The sequence below is a fragment of the Puntigrus tetrazona genome, unplaced genomic scaffold (assembly GCF_018831695.1).
Source record: "Puntigrus tetrazona isolate hp1 unplaced genomic scaffold, ASM1883169v1 S000001140, whole genome shotgun sequence".
NCBI classification, from domain to species: Eukaryota; Metazoa; Chordata; class Actinopteri; order Cypriniformes; family Cyprinidae; genus Puntigrus; species Puntigrus tetrazona.
Genome location: NW_025048726.1, coordinates 761,110 through 785,048, shown reverse-complemented (window position 1 = coordinate 785,048; position 23,939 = coordinate 761,110). Strand labels below are relative to the sequence as shown.

Sequence of the window (23,939 nt, the reverse complement as noted above, 5' to 3'; positions counted from 1 at the left end):
TAAGAGCTTTGTGTTGTAAATGTCCTGGAGGGAAGGGAGAGAGACACCAACGATCTTCTCAGCTGCTCTCACTATGCGCTGGAGTGTCTATCGGCAGGACGCGTTGCAGGCGCCGCACCACACAGTGATGCAGCTGGTCAGGATGCTCTCAATGGTGCCTCTGTAGAAGGTGCACATGATGGGGGCCGGGGCTCTGGCTGTTCTCAGTTTGCGGAGGTGCTGCTGTGCTTTCCTGGCCAGTGCTGTGGAGTAGTTTGTCCAGGAGAGGTCCTCTGTGATGTGAACACCCAGGAAGTTGGTGCTGTTCTCCACTCTCTCCACAACCGCAGAGTAGCATGCTGGGTGTTCACTCTCCTGAAGTCAACAACAGTCTCCTTCGTCTTCTCCACGTTCAGCCAGGCGGCTCACCTCGCTCCTGTAGTTTGTCTCATCTCTGTTGAGATCCACCACAGTCGTGTCATCCGCAAACTTAATGAAGAGATTGGAGCTGTGTGACGGAGTGCAGTCGTGGGTCAGCAGGGTGAAGAGGAGGAGCTCGGCACTCATCCTTGAGGAGACCCAGTGTTAAGTGTGATGGTGCTGAATGTGTTACTGCCGACCCATGCTGCCTGAGGTCTCCCGGTCAGGAAGTCCAGCAGCCAGTTGCACAACGAAGTGTTAAGCCCCAGCCGAACCAGTTTGTCGAATCTGAATCTGCAGCTGCTGGAAGGGAAGCACAGACAAGAAGGTTCAATGATACTGACCTTGAGACAATGTCTGACTGAATTGTTCTGATGACACACACTCAGACCTTTATTATTAGGCTCCACTCACATTCATGTCAACTGTTGCTCTGTTACAGGACCTGTGTTACGAGGTTTGACCAGCAGGTGTCAGTCTGTCCTTCACGGCCGTCCTCTGCTGCTGTGTCCAAGAAAGACCCTGAATCCAGAGCAGAATCACTGCTGTCAGGTACTGAGTTATGTGTGCATAGCTAAGAACATGTGCACAAATGTGTGTGTGTGTGTGTGTGTGTGTGTGTGCGTGTGTGTGTGTGATCTCATTGTGTCAAAGAACTTAACTGAAACGCATGTGAAATGATTAAAGCTGCAGTGCGTAACTTTTTTGGTTAAAAATGCCCCAGAATCAATATTTGAGCAAGTACATAACCAGCTGGTGTTCAAAACGTTCACCTTACTTTAGCCCAAACGGTTAGCTTGTAATAATTTGGGCTGTCCCGAATAAGGATTTTTCTGGTTGACCAGTAATCAGTAATTTTAAGCATTAGTCGACTAATCGCACAATTATTAATAAACCATTCAAATGATCATTATTATGAGCCTTTAATTGCCCTCATAAAACCTTTAATTGCCCATAACCGTTCAAGCGCAAGTTATGATTATGAAAGTGTCTAAACAGTAAGGAGACTACATTACCGTTGTAATATTTTGATAAAGTAATGTTTTCTTTGAAGTAGGTGACACAGACTTGTCATCTCTTCAGTAGTGATCCGCCTGTATACATGTTTCATATGGATTACACGATCTGAGAATGCATGTAAATAAATGTAGCTTTTACAGACACTCTTATTTTACTCTTATTTGTTTGACCAAAAAAATGAGCAGTATCTTAAACACAAGTGAGCCTCTATCTGTCTCCACATTTCTCTGGGTTAACATTAGATTGAGTGGCCATGTAAAGTTGCTAATACTTACATATTTTTGTTTCAAAGCAGCTTGGCATTATAATAAACAGGCAAAAATTCCATGAAAAACTCCATGAAAGCTCCTCTATAGAACACAATATTAAGAGAGAGAAAGGAGGGGAGATCATGCTGGAAAGAAAATCCTAGTCTTTTTTTCATCCTTCAGTAACTTCTCTCACACACTCCTAATGTGTGTCTGTGGTGTGTGTTGTGCAGATTCTTCTCGAGAGAAGACGTCTCTTCATGACGCTGTGCTGCACTGTCTGAGTCGATCTGACCGAGATCTGTCCAGATCTGAATTTATTCTGGTGAGACTGTCATCACATTGAACATACACAAGCTTTCTCACTCATGTCTTTACCGTTTCCCTCACATTCTTCACTTCCTGCTAATCCAGAGAGATTCGACGTGCATTGTTGCATTCTGGGTTCAGAGGGGTTTGACTCGGAAACACAGCGCTGGGATGTAGACGTCAAAGAGAGCTGGAGGAAGGGATACGATTTCTTTGACAGTGGTGTGTGGAGTGTGCATCACAGACTGTTTGAAGAGTCACAGTTGTATCGCTTGTTGTGTTTCTATCCAATCGTTTGAATGATGTAACAAACTATGGTCTTTTCTAGCACTTTAGATATGGTTGCTTACCTGCGCTTAAAGAAGAGTAAAGAAAACCGTCTGACACAGAGGTATAATCAGCACACTCGTGCCCGAAAGAGAGCAGCACCGTCTCATGAAGACAAAACTAAAGGTATTTCGTATTGCTTGGTGGGAAAATACTCTCTTCCAGAGGAAAGTCTTATTGAGTACAGTGGCTAACTATCAGAGATTATATTGTAACCATGCAGCTGTCAGTATCAACATCAGATGTGCACTATAGATCCAATTTATTCTCTACCATAGAAGAGGAAGAACTGTTAAATCTTCTAAACCAACAACTTGTGTGTTAGACAAACTACTAAAAGAGGTGCTGTCAGATAGATCCTTTTCATAATATTATCAACTGTCATTAGGATATGTCCCAAAAACAACAACTAATTCATGGATTAATTACAGACCGATCACAAATCCTGCTTTTGTCAGAGATACTAGAAAAGGTAGTATCCTCACAACAATGTTCCTTCTTAGAGAAAAAGGGTATCTGTGAGGATTTGTAAGGTGCTGTGTGTCCGTTTTTGCCTAATGCCAAAAATAACATGTTTGTAGTCATAGCTGTTTCTCTGAGAAATAATGCTTGACTCTGAAATGTCTCTGGGATGCCTTTGTTTTTGCAGTACCCTATTAAACCACTAGCTGTCAATCTTGCATACTGCACCTTTACGTAAATGCTGTACTTTTGAACCATTTAATAATATTTCAGGGTTTACACACACACACACACACACACACACAGACTATTTTAAGTAGTATAGCTATTTTCTATTTACATAATAAGACAAAATGTTCTTGATGATCAAATCAGCATATTAGAATGATTTCTGAATGATTGTGTGAGTAATGATGCTGAAAATTCAGCTTCGCATCACAGAAGAGAAACATTTTAACATGTTTTTGTTGTATTACAAATTTATAAAAGGTTAAACACAGATTCCAATATAACGGTATAAGCTAAATGTGTATTGTGATTTACACGCTAAGAGCAGGAAGCCCAAGCCCTGAGAAAGTTATCTTTTGTCTTTCAGTTCTTGAACATTTGGTAGGTGTCCCAAGTCAAGTGTTCTCTCTAGCACCTATACCTTGGAGATTTCTTGGAGATTTGCTTGAAGATTTCTTCTTGCAGATGACTACAGCAACGGAATAAATACAAACTCCTGCTTTACCAAGAATCTCCTGGTCTCTTCTTAAAAAGAAGCTAAAAAAAGTTTCCAACAGTTTTGGTGCTGTGACCCGGATAGAGCTGCTCACCTGAATCCAGACTGAATCCAGCAAAGATCTGACTTCGTTCCAGACTGAATCTTTCAGTACAACCAAAGGTTGGTGAGTGTAACTCTATCCAAAGCACCATTACAGACCAGTACATGTACACCTCTGCGCCACCAGAGAAGAGTTAACAGACAGCTGTAGGGTTTGGTTAACTAGGTTATCCTCTAAAAATTAATTTTAGGGAAGAATTGGTAATCCTCCGTTTCAGACAGGGAAGATTGGCATTACATGCTAATATTTGTTATCCTTTGGTTTAGGCAGGGGAGATTGGCATTACTTGCTAATAGTTTTTGTTATCCTCTGTTTTAGGAAAGGAAGGTTAGCATTACATGCTACTATTGGTTATCCTCTGTTTTAGGCAGGGAAGATTGGCATCACTTGCTAATAGTTTGTGTTATTCTCTGTTTTAGGCAGGGAAGAATTCGTCATTCTCTGAACCAACAGGGAAGATTGGCATTACGTGCTAATATTTGTGTCGTCCTCTACATTGTTAGAGAAGGTTAACCATAGTTGATCTGTGTTAACAAGTGTACCCTCTGTTGATCAGAGACGTTTACTTACGTTGTTTTACTTGTGTAAGTAACAAAAAAAGAAATTCTTACAAAATGTTCAAAACGAATGCTAGATTGATTCCCACAACTGAAAAAGGTGGTCTCGCAACTCCTTTGTGGTCAGATAGCAAATTTAGGCATGCAAATGGACCTTATAATTACTGAGGAAGTTAGACAAGAGCTAACTCAGAAATATAAGATCCGTCCAGACAAGACTTGGGTCTGTAGAGGAGTGTAAAAGGTTTTAGGAGCATGTTTACGTGAGAACAATTTGAAAGGCATTATCTGTTGCCACAGAGAATTTGGCTTAGCACTAGCTACACAACAATCTCAGCGCATCTCAGAACTAGAGGAACAGAACCAAGAGCTACGTGCTAGGATATCTGCTTTGACAAAGAAATTAAATCGCAACAAAGCTTCAGAAAAAACGGAGATGGAAGTTAGTCAGCCTGATAGCACTTATCCTGACTCGCAAGCTTTCCTTGAAACTGAGGTAGCCCTCACATCAGTAACTGAGGTGTCTGTAGATTCAGTGAAGGTGTGTGGTGCTAGGAGAAGATCTCAGGGAATTGAGGGAATTGAAAGTGTTCCTCCCAACTCTTCTGTTTTCCAGGTCCAAACAACTGCAAAAATGCTTGGACCTAAAGATATAGAGAAAACATCCCAGAGCTTACCCTCAGCACGTACACATTTTCCTGAATTTAGAAGAGCCTTAATTAGCAAAATGCGTCTCTCTACGACATGTCGTTGGCAGAAGTCACACAGCCAATGTCACAAATTCTAACCAAATCTGAATTCAATAGTTTTGAGTCAGCTGTTACTTCTGAGCTACAACATGCCAGTAAAGATGAGCTGAGAGAAGGAGTTCAGAAAAGAAGGACAGAAAAAGCCTTGCCTTTTCTAGATCTAACTTGGTCTATCAAAACTCTCATAACTAACCTAAACACACTAGCTACATGGGAAAGAGACTCTGATGTTAAAGCCAGAGTAAGGATTGCAGCAGCGTCCTTTAAGGTCAACACAGAGAACCGGCAGAAAGGTAAATGTCCTAAGAGGGAGGGCAATTGCCATTACTGTGGGAAATCTGGACACTGGATGAAAGAGTGCAGGAAAGGCAAAAGACTTTAGGAGAAATTAACAGCTTTACCCAGCTCCTACTCAGTCTGCTAGCTACTCTGAAGCAGCCCCTGCCCACTTTACCCAACTGTTGGAGCAGTTTGCTCAGGTGTTAGCTGTTGAGAGAATGCTAGTTAAGTACACTCACAGCCTTCAAAGTTATGCTACAGCACACTCCAATCACACCCATCCTCTATGTTATGATGTTTGCTACGACTGATGTTTCATTGGAGGAGGATGAAGATGTTTTTACAATAAAGGTTTACAAATCACTTACAGGGACAGACTAGGACACATAGACCAGTGAGGAGCCCAGGGAAGAACCGAACGCAACAGGCCTCGGGGCCGACCCTCATGTGAAGATTATCCTCATAGGTTTTTCCCCGTCCACTAGTCCATCCTTACCTTACTGGTCCATAGGTGTCAAATGACTGAAGACTAGGTCAACAAAACCACTATACGATCACCAGAAGTCAAAAAATGTCAATATGCACGAATACTGCTGGTCTGCTGTTTCTTTGTTTTCTTGTGTTTCCGGTACATGTCATCTCATATGCAGCACCCTGATTTAAAGTTTCACCTCAGACATCCATGAACAAGCTTCATGAGGACAAAGAGTCATCCGAATGAGTCTACAGGGGAAATGGACTACAGGAAACAGACGTCACAGTTATTCAGACGCCATGGGCTTCAGGACTTATGCTACATGATTGTGTGCTACATCATGTAGTTTTGTACAACATATTACCATCCATGTCGTATTTGTCAAGAGTTATGGTTCTGAAAAGAACTATTACAAATTTTAAATTTGCATTAAATTTGTGTTCTGTGAGATTCCAATATAACGGTATAAGCTAAATGTGTATTGTGATTTACATGCTAAGAGCAGGAAGCCCAAGCCCTGAGAAAGTTATCTTTTGTCTTTCAGTTCTTGAACATTTGGTAGGTGTCCCAAGTCAAGTGTGCTCTCTAGCACTTATGCATTTGAAAGACACTTGGATGCTAAATAGATCAAGGATCGGGAAAGTTCCTGTTCTGGGCTAAGTTCCTGTTCTGCATTTGCATACTTTTAGTTTTAATGGTCTCCACCTCTATGTACTGCTCCCCTTGAAACATATATATATATATATATATATATATATATATATATATATATATATATATATATATATATATATATATATATATATATATTTATAAAACCACCTTGCTAGGTTTTAGTTAGATTTTTTTCTTGGAGATTTCTTGAAGATTTTCTTGGAGATTTGATTGACGATTTTCTTAAAGATTTCTTGAAGACTTCTTGCAGATGACTACAGCAACGAAATAAAAACAAACTCCTGCTTTACCAAGACTCTCCTGATCTCTTCTTAAAAAGAAGCTAAAAAAAGTTTTCAACATATTCAAAAATATATTTAAGTAGTATAGAATAGAATAGAACAGTTTTAACTGTATTCATGATGAATCTTCCTTAAGAAACATAGAAAAATCAACCTGGTCGATCTCCATTAAACTGCATTCAGTCTAAGACACGGAATATTACACACTGCTTTTGATCAATGTCATTCATCTCAGTCTAAAAGACAGATATATAACTTATTAATCAAGTGGTGTAAAAGGCTGGAAGTGAGGTTATAAATATGCTATGATCTCTAAATAAATAATTAAATTGAGGAAAATTAAAAACAGCCCATTATTAATCATAAATGACTTGATGAGCGTTTGTGATATTCAGATGTTTGAAGTGTCAGAAATTATCTTTCAGCTCCATCTGTTGTTTATATCACTGTGTTACAACAACGAGGAGTGAAAGTATTGAAATTAAATGAAATTTTATAAATAGGTATAGAATCATATGTGTTTATGGCTTTTAAAATATCACCTTTCATCTTCACGTTAGGTCAGTTTTATCAATTAAAGAGTAAAACAGCAAATAAAACGTAAAATTGCAAATAAAAACTATACATTAAGAAGCAGTAGAATGCGAAGAATAAATGACCAATCCTATGAAATCACTATTAACAAAATGAATGAGTACTACAGAGGTGCACAGGAGAGCACAAAGTGACTTGTATTGTACGGAATGTGAAAATAGAGACACCAGCCACCGTAGTCCAATGCTTACCAGGCGCCAGAGCATCTGACATCTTGTCAAATTTAAAAGTGCTGGCTAATGCTAAACGTAAATTCCATAAGATTGTTATTTAAGTTGGCGCTAATGATGTTCGACTTTGCCAGTCGGAGATCACTAAAAATAATATTAAAGAGGTGTGTGAATTTGCAAGCACGATGTTGGACAATGTAATATGCTCTGGTCCCCTCCCTGCTTTCTGGGGTGATGAGATTTACAGCATACTGCTGGGTCTTGATGGCTGGATGTCTAAGTGGTGCCCGCAGAACAACATAGGCTTTATAGACAATTGGATGAGTTTCTGGGGCAGACCTGACCTGTTGAAAAGAGATGGTCTTCATCCCTCCTGGGGTGGTGCCGCTCTTCTATCTAGAAATATGACATATAGTCTTAGAGCTCCAACTTGACCAACTAGTGCCCAGGTCAGGAAGCAGACAAACCGACCGACTGCTAGCTGCCTCACTTCACAGGAGGCAGTTAATTCTCAACACATAGAGACTCTTTCACCTAGATATCACACTATAGAGACCAAATTAAAAGCAATAATTTAATTAATGTCCAACAAATAAAAACTACCTATAATTCAAATAAGCAAACGATAAAACTTGGCTCGCTGAATATTAGATCACTTTCCACAAAAGCCCTTCATATATATGATTTGATCAAAGATCAGAACCTAGATTCGCTCTGTTTGTCAGAAACCTGGCTATCTAACCCCCAAAATTATTGCTATAAAAATGAGCCACGTTTAAAAGGTAGAGGGGGAGGTGTTGCTACAATTTATAACAATATTCTTAGTACTTCTCAGAGGGCAGGCTTTAAGTATAACTCATTTGAAGTTTTGGTGCTGCATATAACATTATCTACAGAATCATGTGCTAGTGATAAATCTTCTGTCATGTTTGTACTGGCTACTGTATACAGGCCACCAGGGCACAGCACAGATTTCATTAAAGAATTTGCTGATTTTCTAACTGAGTTAGTACTGGCCACAGATAAAGTCTTAATTGTTGGCGATTTTAATATCCATGTTGATAATGAAAAAGACTCATTAGGATCAGCTTTCTTAGACATTTTGAACTCTGTTGGGGTTAGACAACATGTCTCTGGACCTACTCATTGTCAAAATCATACTCTAGATCTAATACTGTCACATGGAATAGATGTTAAAATGGTTGAAGTACTGCAGCAAAGTGATGACTTTTCAGATCACTATCTAGTCTTGTGTGAACTCTGTATAGTTAAACCTGTAAACTCCTGACTTATCTCAATTCCTTAGCTCATCCAATACGACGCAAAAACTTGATGATGTAACAGAAACTATGCACTCTCTTTTTTCTAGCACTTTAGATACAGTTGCTCCTTTGCACTTAAAAAAGATGAAAGAAAACAATCTGACTCCATGGTATAATGAAAACACTCGCACCCTAAAGAGAGCAGCCCGGAAAATGGAGCGCAGGTGGAGAAAAACCAAATTAGAAGTATTTCGTATTGCCTGGCGGGAGAGTATGATGTCATACAGAAAAGCATTAAAAATAGCAAGATCTGATTATTTTTCATCCCTTTTAGAAGAAAACAAACACAACCCCCGGTATTTATTCAGTACAGTAACTAAATTAACAAAAAATAAAGCATCAACAGGTGCTAATATTCCCCAAGAGTTTAGCTGCAATGAGTTCATGAATTTCTTTACTTCTAAGATTGATACCATCAGAGATAAAATTGTAACTATGCAGCTGTCAGCTATAGTTTCACATCAGATAGTGAGCTTTAGAACCCCTGAGGAAAAATTACACTCTTTCTCTATTATAGGAGAAGAAGACTTGTACAAACTTGTTAAATCATCTAAACCAGCAACATGTATGTTAGACCCTATTCCATCTAAACTATTAAAAGATCTGCTTCCAGAAGTCATAGATCCTATTTTGAACATTATTAATTCATTAGGTTTTAGACCGTACCATAGTACTGAGACTGCTCTCATTAGAGTTACTAATGACCTGCTTTTATCATCGGATCGTGGTTTTATCTCGTTATTAGTGCTATTAGATCTTAGCGCAGCATTCGATACTATCGATCACAACATTCTCTTGGATAGACTAGAAAACTTTGTTCGCATCAGAGGAAGCGCCTTAGCATGGTTTAAATCATATCTATTTGACCGCTATCAGTTTGTAGCATTAAATGAAGAGGTATCATATCGCTCAAGAGTGAAATATGGAGTTCATCAAGGCTCAGTGCTAGGACCGTTACTTTTCAACCTGTACATGTTACCTCTGGGAGATATTATCAGGAGTCATGGTGTTAGCTTTCACTGCTATGCTGATGATACTTAGCTCTATATTTCAGCGCAGCCTGGTGATACACACCAAATTGCGAATTTAACAGAATGCATAGTCGATATAAAAAGCTGGATGATGAGTAACTTCTTAATGCTAAATTCTGAAAAAACAGAGGTGCTAATAATTGGACCTAAAACCCCACATATAATAATCTAGAACACAGCCTATCACTTGATGGCTGCTCTGTTAATTCTTCATCATCAGTTAGGAACCTAGGTGTGCTGTTTGACCGCAATCTTTCCTTTGAAAATCATGTTTCTAGCATCTGTAAAACTGTGTTTTTCCATCTTAAAAATATATCTAAATTACGACCTATGCTTTCAACCTCTAATGCAGAAATATTAATTCATGCGTTTATGACCTCGAGGTTAGATTATTGTAATGCTTTATTGGGTGGTTGTTCTGCACGCTTAATAAACAAACTTCAGCTAGTCCAAAACGCAGCAGCCAGAGTCCTTACTAGAACTAGGAAGTATGATCATATTAGCCCGGTTCTGTCAACACTGCACTGGCTCCCTATCAAACATCGAATAGATTTTAAAATCTTATTAATTACCTATAAAGCCCTGAATGGTTTAGCTCCTCAATACTTGAGCGAGCTCTTATCACATTATAGTCCTGCACGTCCGCTGCTTTCTCAAAACTCTGGCCATTTGATAATACCTAGAACATCAAAATCAACTGCGGGCGGCAGATCCTTTTCCTATCTAGCACCTAAACTCTGGAACAATCTCCCTAACTCTGTTCGGGAAGCAGACACACTCTGCCAGTTAAAATCTAGATTAAAGACACATCTTTTTAACTTAGCCTACACATAACACGAACACACCTTTTATTATTCAAATCCGTTAAAGGATTTTTAGGCTGCATTACTTAGATTTGCTGGAACCGGGAACACTACTCCTACAATACGATGTACTTGTGACATCGTAAAAAGAATGGCATCTACACTAATATTAATCCTGTCTCTTTCTCAACCTGTTTTCACAGTTTGTATCCAGACTAGATGGTGGATCAGCACACAGAGATTATGTTCATCAGAGACCAGAACACCTAGATGCGCCCCGTGGACCAATCACTAGATCCTGATGCACACACACACACGCACACACTAAGTCATTTACACTACCTGACACAGCTGCGTTTAAAATTGAACTGGAAGTTAAGTGCTGGGCGTCCGGTCAGAGGAGAACTGACCCCAACTGAGTCTGGTTTCTCCCAAGGTTTTTTTTTTCTCCATTCTGTATGCATGGGGTTTTGTTTCCTTGCCGCTGTCGCCTCTGGCTTGCTTGGTTGGGGACACTTAACTTCTAGTGATTATCGTTGAATTGACTACAGAGACCGTCTCTGCATTTAATAAGAAATTGGTCACTCTCGTCATTATACATCCCTTGTACTCTTCTACATTATACTGTACAGTGCTTTGATGCAACCTGTGTTGTTAAAAGCGCTATATAAATAAAAATTATTGAAATTAATTGAAATATTGGTATTCCACTATTAGCTTAGAACATGGTTTCCATTCTAGATCTATATTCGGATATATCTTCACCTTCTTTCTGTCTACACTGTGCTATTTTTGCATAGTCTGGCCTAGTAGCCAAACTAGTGGTGATTCTCAGGCATACTGCTTAAAATGCATTATTTAAATCATTTGAATTGGGTGCTAATGCTTCATAATGCTTCATCTTCAGCATTCTGTCCGGTATAGTCTCCACTTACAGCACCATATCGATGTTTCAAACCCATTCTCAGCACCATGTTTATTTCTGTTCCATTCAAATTGTAAGTGGTGACCATCATTTTAAGGTTATCTACCCATTGAGTTATGTTATCGAGAGGACCTAGTCCATCGACTGCTTCTTTCAGCTCATTTTGTGACCAGGGCCTATAAACCAACATGCATCTATTTTGGTCCTCATTCACTCCAAAATGAGGATTTGGGACCTGAATGGATGGTTAAATGACCATGACCTTGATCATGTTGGGCTACATATGGTGGTGGGGAAGAGGTCCCTTCTCTATAGCCATATTTCTGTTCATGTGCGAGTAAAGCACTGACAGCTTCATCATATGATGTTTGTTTTCTAGTACTTTTGGGGCTAAATTTGTTACATCTGCGTATATTCTTCGTTCCGTTTCATTTTGCGTTCTGCGTATTTGCTCTAATCTTTGTTCCTCTCGTCATGCCTCCTGTGCATGAAGCGCAAGAGGTTGGCCCACTATATCACCTGGACCTTCTTTTTGTAATGCACAAAACTGAGCCTTTTGATTTGCTTTTCTCTCCCTCTCTTGAAATCTTTTTCCGGCCTGCTCTAGCCATTTCATTGTTTCAATCATTTGTAATTTGTACACCAAACATTTACTTCCCTTTTTTAATGAGATGCATATTGTTAGAGCCTCAACCAATCTACTGCACTCAGACAGAATTAACTTGCCTTGGAACCATGGATATTTCTTTGTCCATTCCACCAGGTATCTGCAGCTACCCGGGCATAAATTTGCATGAATTTAGCATCTCCCGTCAATTTTCTGTTATTGTTCCCCATTCTTCAGGTATGATTCAATGATAAACCACACGTTGAATGAAATCGTCCACTATACCAAGCTTCTACAGGCTCTAATAGTCTGCGGGTATAGCCGTTTCACTCAACCAGTTTTCTCAATTGTGAATCATACCACCCCTTTAAATCCGATGTGAAAGTCACTGTTTCACGATAATGTGAAGAAAGATTCAACTTGTGACTTTTCTTTTTCCTATGTTCCCCTTTAATTTATTGATTTCCTTGTAAAATCAATAACATCATTCACACCATTCACACAAAATGTTCCTCAGTCGACAACAAAACGTATCTAACGTTTCATTCAGAAATTTTATTCTGTTGCGGAACTGACATCTAGCCGGGCATCTAGCCTCATCCGGAGCGAAACTTATTGCTCAGTGTAACTAACACTCAATCAGAAAAACACTGAAATGTATGCCTCTAGCCTTATGGGTCGACAACAAAACGTATCTAACGTTTTACATTGAATTTTATTCTGTTGCGGATCTGACATCTAGTCGGGCATCTAGCCTCGTTCCGGAGCGAAACTTATCGCTCAGTGTAACTAACACTCAATCAGAAAAACAGGCATCTAGCCTTGTCCGGGACACAACTCTATTGCATGCATTCAAACGACGGTTATATTCACCTAATTAGCGCTGAGATGTCTTCTGAAAAACGGTCACCGTCAGACAGCGCGGAGAAGTAGATTTTTGCAGACGAAGATTTGCTGACCTCCCACAAATTCACGAGGGTGGATTTTAGACAGGCGTCTATTGCCCGACTCTGCGCAATATTGGTATTCCACTATTAGCTTAGAACACGGTTTCCATTCTAGATCTATATTCGGATACATCTTCACTTTCTTTCTGTCTACACTGTGCTATTTTTGCATAGTCTGGTCTAGTAGCCAAACTAGTGGTGATTCTCAGGCATACTGCTTCAAATGCATTATTTAAATAATTTGAATTGGGTGCTAATGCTTCATAATGCTTCATCTTCAGCATTCTGTCCGGTATAGTCTCCACTTACAGCACCATATCGATGTTTCAAACCCATTCTCAGCACCATGTTTATTTCTGTTCCATTCAAATTGTAAGTGGTGACCAACATTTTAAGGTTATCTACTCATTGAGTTATGTTATCGAGAGGACCTAGTCCATCGACTGCTTCTTTCAGCTCATTTTGTGACCAGGGCCTATAAACTAACATGCATCTATTTTGGTCCCCATTCACTCCAAAATGAGGATTTGGGACCTGAATGGATGGGTAAATGACCATGACCTTGACGTCTATTGCCCGACTCTGCGCAGAGATATTCTCTCAGGTCCTCTCCGTCCTCCTCTTCTCCGATCTGCCTTGTTGGTGACCGGGCGGAAACACCAAATTAATGTTGGGTCTGGATGCCCCTTTAAGGTTCTTTACCTCCCCGAAGACAACTCAATAATAGACATGAGAATTTGTTCTGAATGTGTAACTTGCAAGTGACATAGCTTCAGTTGCAAGGGAAGTAAACTGTTTCCAGCTCTCTTCAGTTTGCTTCTGAAACGCAGCCCCTCACATATCTTTATTTATACATAAAAAAAGAGAAACACCCATAGAAAGATTACAATAGGGAACATTCGTTTCTGTGTGTGCTTGATCCCGATTAAATGTCAGTTAGATGGAATCTGCATGGGTGCGAGCTCAGCAAGGTGTTCTTCCTGAAATCCTTCAAAACAACACTGATATATTAGACAATAATGTCAATAAAATTATGAAAGTTAATATTACTTAACAATAAGGTCAGTACTACAATTGGAAAACCAAAAGATATTAAAAGATATATAGAAAAAATATTAGTGATTTTTAACGATACGCAAAGAAAAGACCGAACACGCATTGACCTTCGACCAGGGACTCTGGATTCCATTCTGCAGGTAAAGGGGGACCCTTACACTTCAAAAAGACAGTCATGGAAACTTTTTATTTAGAGGATTACCTCTCTGAAATGGAGAAGAAGCTAAGAACATTGGTCCAGCGGCCATGACAACTACTGAGGGACTCATTTACTGGGCTCTCTGTCTGAAATGCAAGTCAGAGATCTCTGAGGAAGCAGAATCCTCAACAGAATCAACCCTAGGGTTGCCGGATGCTTATGGGGGACAGTGAACACTGTGGATCAGCTGGTGAAGGTTGCGTCGATGGTGCAAAGGGATAAGGCCAAGAAGTCTGTGGCAGTTGATCTCCACCTGGCCATGCATCATTTAAAACATCCTTGGTAAAACATCAGTTGTAAAACACAAGATCATATTTACTGATGATGTACGTTTTATATCCCTGTCACACAAAATTTCACCCCTCAAACAACAGATAAGCTTGGAAACAAGTTGACCAGATCAACGGCAAATTATATTAAAGTTGAAACACAACCAATGCCTTACGGGTCAAGAGCCTAATTAAATCAAACACCATAATGGTAATTAGAAAAATAATAATAATCCTCCTTCATTGATTGTACTCAAAGTTTACTACTGTTATATACTTAAGTATACAACTTTTTGGGAAGGGGTAACCAAACCTTTTAATGTTAATGTCCCTTCCCAGACCGCTTAGAGCCTCCAGGAATCTCTGCTTTGACTCTAGACACTACAGTATCCATGTAGTATATATGTTGTGTACACTTTGGGTGATTTTGAAGTTGTCTTGCACACCTGTGAAACAGGTATTTGGATTATATGGACAAAATGTAATATTTTTGGGTGGTTTATCCTTTCGCTAACTGCGTAAGATTCCTGAGATTTGAATTTTATAGACAAATCTGTTTAGATTTGCTTCCAAAATTTTGAAACCAGAATTTATAGCTGAATGTGTGTTCTTGATGCACAAAAGTTTCTGTTCACTTCTGTAAAACAGAAGAAAATAAAATCCTAAATTTAAAGAGCACCTTTTAAAAAGGGGTCAAATCTATTGTTTTTATTCAGATTACATTCAGAAAATAAATCAAGAAATAGTAATTAGCTTAATTTGAACCTGCCCTTCAACAACAAAAAAAAAAACACACCCCTACACCTACACAAATCAGGGTCTATGATGCATTTCCATTTTATGAGCATGTGCATTCTCTTGGATCAAACCCACATAATTGCATATTGTTGCATAACAAAATACACTACCAACTAAGCTGCAATAAACCTGAATTATAACACAGAACAAAACATTAATATAAAAATGTTCTTGAGTCAAGTACAGAATACTTAAGTACAGTAATTAAGCAAAATATCTAATAATATTGTCACACCTACGGCACGTTCCCTTAGTCCCAGTTACCATGACATGTCACCACCCGAACAGAGACTCATTACACCCATGAACCCTCCCAAAAATACTAATCTCCATCACCAGTACCAGCGATCACGTTCACACTACTTATACTCACCTCAGTCACTTCCTCATCAGCTGGTATCAGCGTTATATGGACACGCTTACCCTAGCTTGTCTCCTGCGTTCTTCTAATTCCTCGTCGTCTGGAAATCTGTGTGATTACCTACGGATGAAACTCAAGCTTGGTTCAAGGAAAGTGAACTTACCTACTGCCTTCTTCTGAAGTTATCCCTGCTTCAACACGTTACTCACCTTGTGACTATAAATAAACATTCTCAACTAATGACTGCTTCTTCCTTTTATGTGTGGACGTAACAAATATAAGCATTTTTAACTCCTGCAAATGTTTAAATGGATGTTAGTGAGTTTAAAATGGATTGCAATGTTTACAAATTGTTACAAATGATGTATTTTGAATTACGTTTGCAAATGTTACTAGTGTGGTTCATGTTGTTTGGGGTAAACTACTAGTTTATTGATATTAAAAGATTTGTTGTACTGGTGCCATGTCCTTTAACAATACATTTTTTAATAAAAAAATAAAGCAGCCATATGTAGGCACTTTTATTAACCTATAATGATCAGGGTAAAAAGTGTAAAAAGACAGGGTGAGAGAAATCAAATCTGTGCAACACTCTTGAGCAGAGACTGAAGATAGCAGAGCTGGAAATCCAGAGGACAAAAAGTAAAAGTCCTGCCGCATTTTTATTTCAGCAATGAACTCCGCAGTCTGATTTTACCAGAGGAACAAAGTCACCTTTCAAGTCACAAGCAAATCTCAATTCCGCAAAGAGTTAAAGTTAATGAGATAATTAAGTGACAAAAAAAATTATGGTTACGCATTAGTGATAAACACCTGCTGTTAACAATCAACATCACTGAAGAAAAGAGAAACACAAAGCCAAAGGACTTGGATGCAATCAACTGGAAAGAAAAAAGGAAAAAGAAAGAAGACATTGCCTCCATCACCGCGATCAGTGTTTGCTTTAGTTGGGCTCTTGTGCATTTCTTTCCTTGCTCACTGTAGTTTGCAACAGGGTTGATTATGCAAAACCTAAACGTATCAATAAACCAAGGTGAGATCATGATGCTTATGTTACCAAATAAAAAACTGATCTCTCTGCTATAGAGAAAGATCCAACACAGGAGTTATGGGTCAAGAGTCCACCTGGTCTCCAAACACTGGTCTCTGTGATGGTGGCATCATTTTAACCAATAAAACATCAACCTCTGATCCTCTGTAATTCTCAATAATAGCAGGTGTTCATCATCACTAATGCACATTATTAAATTAGCAACTTATATTTCATACCTTTAACTCTCTGAGGACTTGTGTCTTATTAGGAATTACTCGGTCCTCCTCAGCTGCTGAGTTAGTAAAACAAAAATATGGAAGCACTTTTGCTCTTTATCCTCTGAATTTTCCACCTCTGGAACCAGCAGTTACTTAGCTCTTTCATAAACTTCCTCATATTTATAAACATTAATACATGGACACAGGCATTCTGCATTCCCAATTTACATCAAACTCACAGGGTATATAAAAACTGACCTCTATGTAAACCTGTGATAATCAAATATTAAAACAACTGTCCCCACAGTTTTTGTAAATCTCGAAAACGATTAAGCACATCCATGAAACTGCTACTCACAAGAATGAGGTTTGATATCTTTACCTTTTAGGTAAAGTCAATTCTGCAGTCAAGAGTATCAATTATACATTTGCAAAAGTAGCAAAAAAAGCTAATTTTGGATTAGCCCCATCTATACTGGATATGATAAGAGTAATACAGAAAGGAACCCAACTGTACAAATCTACAAAATCTACATGTTCTTATGAAAATTAACCATGGTTTTATTATAGTAATAAGATCCTTAATTGAGTATTTAAATGATGATTGTAAATTAGTGATGAACACCTGCTGTTATTGAGAGTTACAGAGGATCAGATCTTGATATTTTATTGGTTAAAATGATGCCATAATGGAGATTGATGTTTGTTTTCACTGGGCTCTTGAGCATTGACTTCTCTGTGTCTCTCTATAGCATATGGTGTTTTACAGAAAAACATTGATAACACTTTAGAATACGGTTTCATCATTGGTGAAGAACTACATTAGAACATACCAGTAACACAAGATAGAGAAGCACTCTAGTAAGTACTACTAACTAACTAAACTCTGATTAATGAATTAGTTAGTGATAGTACTTAGTTTGAATGTGGTAGTTCACTATTAGCTAATCAGTAATGAATTATTTTTCCATAGCTCCCCAAGAACTACGAAGAATTACAGTATACGGGTTCTTAAGTAATATGAATAATACATAATGTTTAATTAATTCTAAAGTGAAGGTCATGGTAACCCACTAGTAATGACTCAAGTCTTACCAAATACTTCAGAGAGAATTACTAATTGTTTGGATCAGTTTTCTAAAGTGAAGATTATGATAAACTAAAAATCACTGCAAGCTTTTGTGGGTTTTATAAAGTATTGAATAGTAATTATTCAGATGTTACTATCAGTGCTGGGGAAAGTTACTTTTAAAAGTTACAATTAATGCATGTTGACATTTAGTCTAGAACATTTAGTCTAGATTTCTTCCAACATGGGGACAGAAGACATGCCAGGAAAAAAATGGAAAAAGTAACTCAGATATTTTGTAACTATAGTAACTATAAGTAAGATATTTTCTTGTAAATTAAAAAGTAATGCATTACTTTACTAGTTACTTGAAATGTGTTACCTCCAACATTGGTTATTATATCCTTCTAAAGGAATTGCTGTTTTTTGGATCAGTATTCTAAAGTGAAGATCGTGATAACTCGAAGTCAGTAATTAAGTCATTATAAACTTTTGAGGTTTTTGTAAGGTTCTGGTTTGTAATTCACTCTGTTTGTAAGTCGTAGTAATAAACCCAAGCATCTGTTAGTTGTTTTTATGCGATGAGTTACTCATCATGAGCTAGTCAAATTATTTTTTGCATGTTCACTTTAGTAACAGTTATTCAATAGCAAAGTATTGTGGTGTAACTGCTTAATTTTTTTTTTCATCAGTTCAGCATCAGCTGAATGTCAGTCAATACGCAAGAGATCACTTCAAGTGCTCAATCATCTTGTTTTTCTCTTTTCTTCAGTGATGTTGATTGTTAACAGCAGGTGTTCATTATTAACGCACAATCATCAGCACAATTAGTCACTTAATTATCTCATTAACTTTAAATCTTTGATTAATTGGGATTTGACTTGAACCAAAAGAACATGGTTGCTATAATAAAACCATGGTCATCGTCATAAATGCTTTTATTTTTGAACACTCTGTATAGAGTTTATGTACACATAGTCCATATCTTCTGAATTCACAGTGGTGTCTGTTAAGACTCTAGTCTATTGTCACAACTAGTGTCAGTGTTGGTGTTGTTGATCCAGGTTTGAAATAATACAGCTCTGGCTGACTCTGGGTCCTCATATACAGGTGGTTCTCTTTCAGACTGAGCTGTAGTAGTCTCTGGAGGGTAAGGAGGAGGTGGGAGATCAAACCATGCGGGTCGTCTGTAAAAAAAAATAAAAATAATAATAATCTTTAAACACTAAATATATGGCTGAAGGATAAAGTAAATTACTTATTATCTGGTAAAAGCTGAAGGCCAGGACCATTGTGAATTATATCTAATCAATTTATCTATCTATCAGTCTGTCAGGATAGATGCTACAGACTGCTGTTAAAATAAATAAAGTAAACTGTAAATGAAAAAAAAAATATTATAGTGTTTGCCTTTTATATTTTTGAATTTTATATATATATACACAAAAAAAAGTATTTAATCTCTACACTATATATTACTGTTACTCTATTCTCCTATTTGATACTCTTCAGTGCTTTGATACAATCTGTATTGTTAAAAGCACTACTTAAATACAAGTGATGTATTGATTGGACAGTAACACCATGGTCATTGAACCAGCTTTTGGTACCTTTGGCAGTGTAGGCAGGTGACAAGTTTTGTAGGAAAATGAACCAGACTGATCCAGACTGAGAGACAATTTAAAGGCTCAGGAAACCTTTGCAGGTTTGTGGCCATACTTTGGAACCTGCAATAAAGGAAAAGGAAACAAGGATATCCCAAGACCATGTGGCGAGGGATGTTCAACGAAGACCTCAAATTTGTAAACCTTTCCTGGGATGAAGCTGTAACTGGCGCAGCCAGCATTATTAATAAAAAAGGCAAACGCTATAATATTTTCTTTTATAGACAATCCAGCTACATTCAGTATTTAGTTACAATATTTTAAATTAAACTCTTGGTTAGAGTATATATTGTGTTTACTTGTTTGCTATTCATGTTTTTAACTATTCCTTTAAAAGTAGCTACTACAATACAAAATATGATTCCATATCTACATCAGAAAAAAATATAGGTGCGGATGCCAGGCAGATAATTTATTTGAAGAAAAGTATTCAGATATTCATATTTGAACTCATCCGCCCATCTCTACAGCATTTGTTATTTAACTTTAAATTATATAAAGATATTTTATATTTCAGCTTTATATTAGCTATTGGCCACCATACTCTCTAAGATATTTGCATCGGCCATAAAAAATAAATAAATAAAAATCACATTAGTCCACTATTTTTAGCATTTGCATTTGCAAGCATACCCCACATCCAGTACAGCCTGTGAGTATGATGGTGGCAAGTCTATCGCAGTTCTTTGATATTGAGAAAAAGAGAGGAACTGGAGACTATGCACTGAGCTGAAAGCCTCTGTTGAAGAGGAACACTGGGGTGAAAGGTCATGGCTTCCAGGATGGGCATGTCCTCTGTCCAGTATGACAAGCCGGGAGAGCAGGAGTGGTTGGTGGCAGGCACCTCTGTAGACCTCCTGTGGTAACAAGACACTTCGCTTTCTCTGATGGTGCAGGACAAGGGCCAGCAATGCCACTACTAGGACAAAGATGATGGCACTGCCGATAACTGCATATGTGATACTGGGGTAATAGCGTAGTCGATAGTCCAGTGTCACAAAGTCCTGTCCAGGGGATTCTGAGAAGAAAGAAAAGAGAATTATTTTTTTTTAGGAATGTTCTTATCACTTATATTACTGGGTTAATTTTTGTTAGTTTTTTTTACTCTTTAACTGCCATTGACAAGACATCTGGTCAATTAAGAGACAAAACGTGACTTCCCTGTTTCTTGATTGTTCCTGTCTGCCATGCTAAGAGGCTTTATTCCTTCCATATTTCTGATATTATCTACCAAAATAATCTGACTAATTTGATTGTTGATCGTTCGCTTTTAATCTAAAAACAGCAAGTGCAGTGCATTAGCCTAGCATTAGCACCTTTTTATTTTGCGGCTATTATTGTTTTTTTTTTTTGTTTCTCTGCTTAATTTTTTATTTGCTATGTTTTTTCATCAAGTTCATCAAACAACAGTGATAAGTGAATAATTCATCAGTGAGTATGACTTCTCCAGCTCTTGTTGTTAGCACTTCACATCACATGTATAGTGACACATCACTCTTGTGGCTATGAGGGATACCGCATTTTACATGTGGTCAAGGCAGAGATGTTCAGCTTTAAGCAAGGACAATAAGAATGTGAGGGCTGTCGATATGTGATTAGTTCGATTTTGGCATTAGAGTCTGTGCAACAGGGCAGTTGTGTGACCATAACCAGGTTTCCATCCAAGTGTTTTTTTTTGGAAAAAGTGATTAGTGCATCAAAATGTTTGCCATATCATCATACTATATTTCAAAGCTCTATCGTAAAACATGTAAATGTGTTTTTCGGAGGAACGCATTGCATTTGCATTTTAGTTTTTGACGGGTCTGGCAATTTCAAACTTTTGTGGGGTGTTAGCTAAAAAGTAAAGTGATCAAAACAACATGCTTGTTTTTATAACATGCACCTGCGATTAGTGGGTCGTCTGGCCCTGGTGAACTTTTTCCCAAAAGTTCAAGCTAAACTTCACTGATCAAAGTATGTACATTAGAACCCATTTATGGTATGCACCTGTGAGTGCTTCTCGAGAGAGATTCTTCTCCGGTCAAAATGATGTGCAACCTACTGAAACTTTTTACAACACACATCTGCTGAAGTTAGTTAAAAGTTAGGTAAAGTTAAGAATTAGCTATTTATAATAGGGATCTGGTGAATGTGATTTGGTGGGCGTCCGACTTGCCCGCTCTACCCTGGAGGATCTCAGCTCTGCCCGCTCTGCCTCAAGCCCCTGTATCCTCAAATGGACCTGGCCCACCGTTCCACCTCTTATCCACCACCCTCCTATTACAGAAATGTTTTGTTTTTTGTTTTGTCGAGAACCAGGAGTTGCTCCTATGTTATGCCAAGCCAGCAGAGGGAGCTCTTACGACTGATTGAACAGTGATCGCTTCCTCTGTGGCTACTTCCTGTTTGGGGATTATAAATTCTGAAGCAGGCCTTTCACCCACATGTAGCATTGTAGTTAGTATAGCCTTGTTTGTTCGTTCTTGCCTTTGCCCTTGATAGTTCCTTTGCTAAGTGATTAGCTCCCCCACCTTGGTTAACTTATCCCGATTATTTAGATCAGCTCACGTTTTGAGCAAGTTGCTGAGTATCGTCTAATCACTATGCCCAGCACATTCCACAGACCCTCGTGTTGTAGCTACCAAGCTGATGCCAAAAATGACTGCCCATGATGATCTCAAAATGTTTTAGACAACCGTGACCGCTGAAGGATGGCATCCCAATTAGTGGGCGCTGGTCTTGGCACCCCTTCTGTCAAGTGAATCTCAGCGGGAATACTTCTCCCTCCTGCTCGAGTCGGCAGACAGATATGGGGACGAGAAGTGGGAGATCTTAGCCCAGCTGGGGCTGTCCCCAATCTGCATGCCACTTCCACGACTGCGAGTACAAGTCCCACCTACCAGCCCGTGCCCAAGCCACCAAGCTCACCCGACTCGTGCAGCACGTGGTGGTTGACTGGTTCCTGCGGGCTCTCCCACGTTCCCATCAGCAAGCCATGTGCATGAGGATTCCCACCACAACCCTGGAACTAGTGGAGCCTAAGCTGCCGGATGCGGGCCAACAGCGGGAGCCTGGGGAGTGGGTGTCACAATTCAACCAGAGGGTGGTCCAGGAGTAACACACGCCAGAGGGCACCCAGCGACTGCTAATCAGGCCAGCGGCTCCCTCTCCACGCGACAAGCCCATGCCCACTGAGTACCTCGAGCTGCCAGCGCAGATATGGCAGTCAGGCTGTATTATACACAGCAAACCACCAGTCGGAGCACCCGAAGCTAAAGTGAAAGTGAATGGGAAGACGTTTCGGGCCCTGTTGCATTCTGGCAGTGCGGTCAGCCTGGTCTGGACCCAAGTCTCGTTTTCAATCAGCCTAACAATCCTTTGATGGATTTGAATAATAAAAGTGTATTAGTGTGCTGTGTGTAGGCTAGATTAAAAAGATATGTCTTTAATCTAGATCAGGGGTGTCAAACTCAATTCCTGGAGGGCCGGAGCCCTGCAGAGTTTAGATTCAACCCTGCTAAAACACATATACTATGTATGTTTGAAGTACTTGATTAGCTGGATCAGGTGTGTTTAATTAGGGTTGCATCTAAACTCTGCAGGGCTCCGGCCCTCCAGGAATTGAGTTTGACACCCCTGATCTAGATGTAAACTGATAGAGTATGTCTGCTTCCTGAATAGAATTAGGGAGATTGTTCCAGAGTTTGGGTGCTAGATAGGAAAAAGATCTGCCGTCCACAGTCAATTTTGATATTCTAGGTATTATCAAATGGCCAGAGTTTTGAGAATGCAGTGGACGTGCAGGACTTTAATGTGATAAGTGATAAGTATTGAGGAGCTAAACCATTCAGGGCTTTATAGGTAATTAATAAGATTTTAAAATATATCTGATGTTTGATAGGGAACAAGTGCAGTGTTGACAGAACCAGATTAATGTGGTCATACTTCCTAGTTCTAGTAAGGACTCTAGCTGCTGCATTTTGGACTAGCTAAAGTTTGTTTATTAAGCGTGCAGAACAACCACCCAATAAAGCAATAATCTAACCTAGAGGTCATAAATGCATGAATTTACATTTCATTCATTAGACGCTGAAAGCATAGGTTGTAATTTGGATATATTTTTAAGATGGAAAAACGCAGTTTTACAGATGCTGGAAACATGGTTTTCGAAGGAAAGATTGCTGTCAAACAGCACACCTAGGTTCCTAACTGATGATGAAGAATTAACAGAGCAGCCATCAAATGTTAGACTGTGTTCTAGATTATTATATGTGGGGTTTTTA

At 38.9% G+C, this 23,939-nt stretch overlaps 1 protein-coding gene across 1 annotated transcript in view; it reads right to left on the bottom strand.

The window, feature by feature from the left end:
* Positions 1-16,198: 16,198 nt before the first annotated feature.
* ldlrad3 (low density lipoprotein receptor class A domain containing 3) overlaps positions 16,199-23,939 on the bottom strand; it is a 41,035-nt gene continuing 33,294 nt past the window's right edge. Inside the window, exons 5-6 of the mRNA XM_043234518.1 lie at positions 20,308-20,692; positions 16,199-19,197 (exon numbers count right to left, since the gene is read on the bottom strand). Coding sequence (XP_043090453.1) covers positions 19,020-19,197; positions 20,308-20,692 — 563 coding nt within the window. The 3' untranslated portion in view covers positions 16,199-19,019. The remainder of the gene's footprint in view (positions 19,198-20,307; positions 20,693-23,939) is intronic.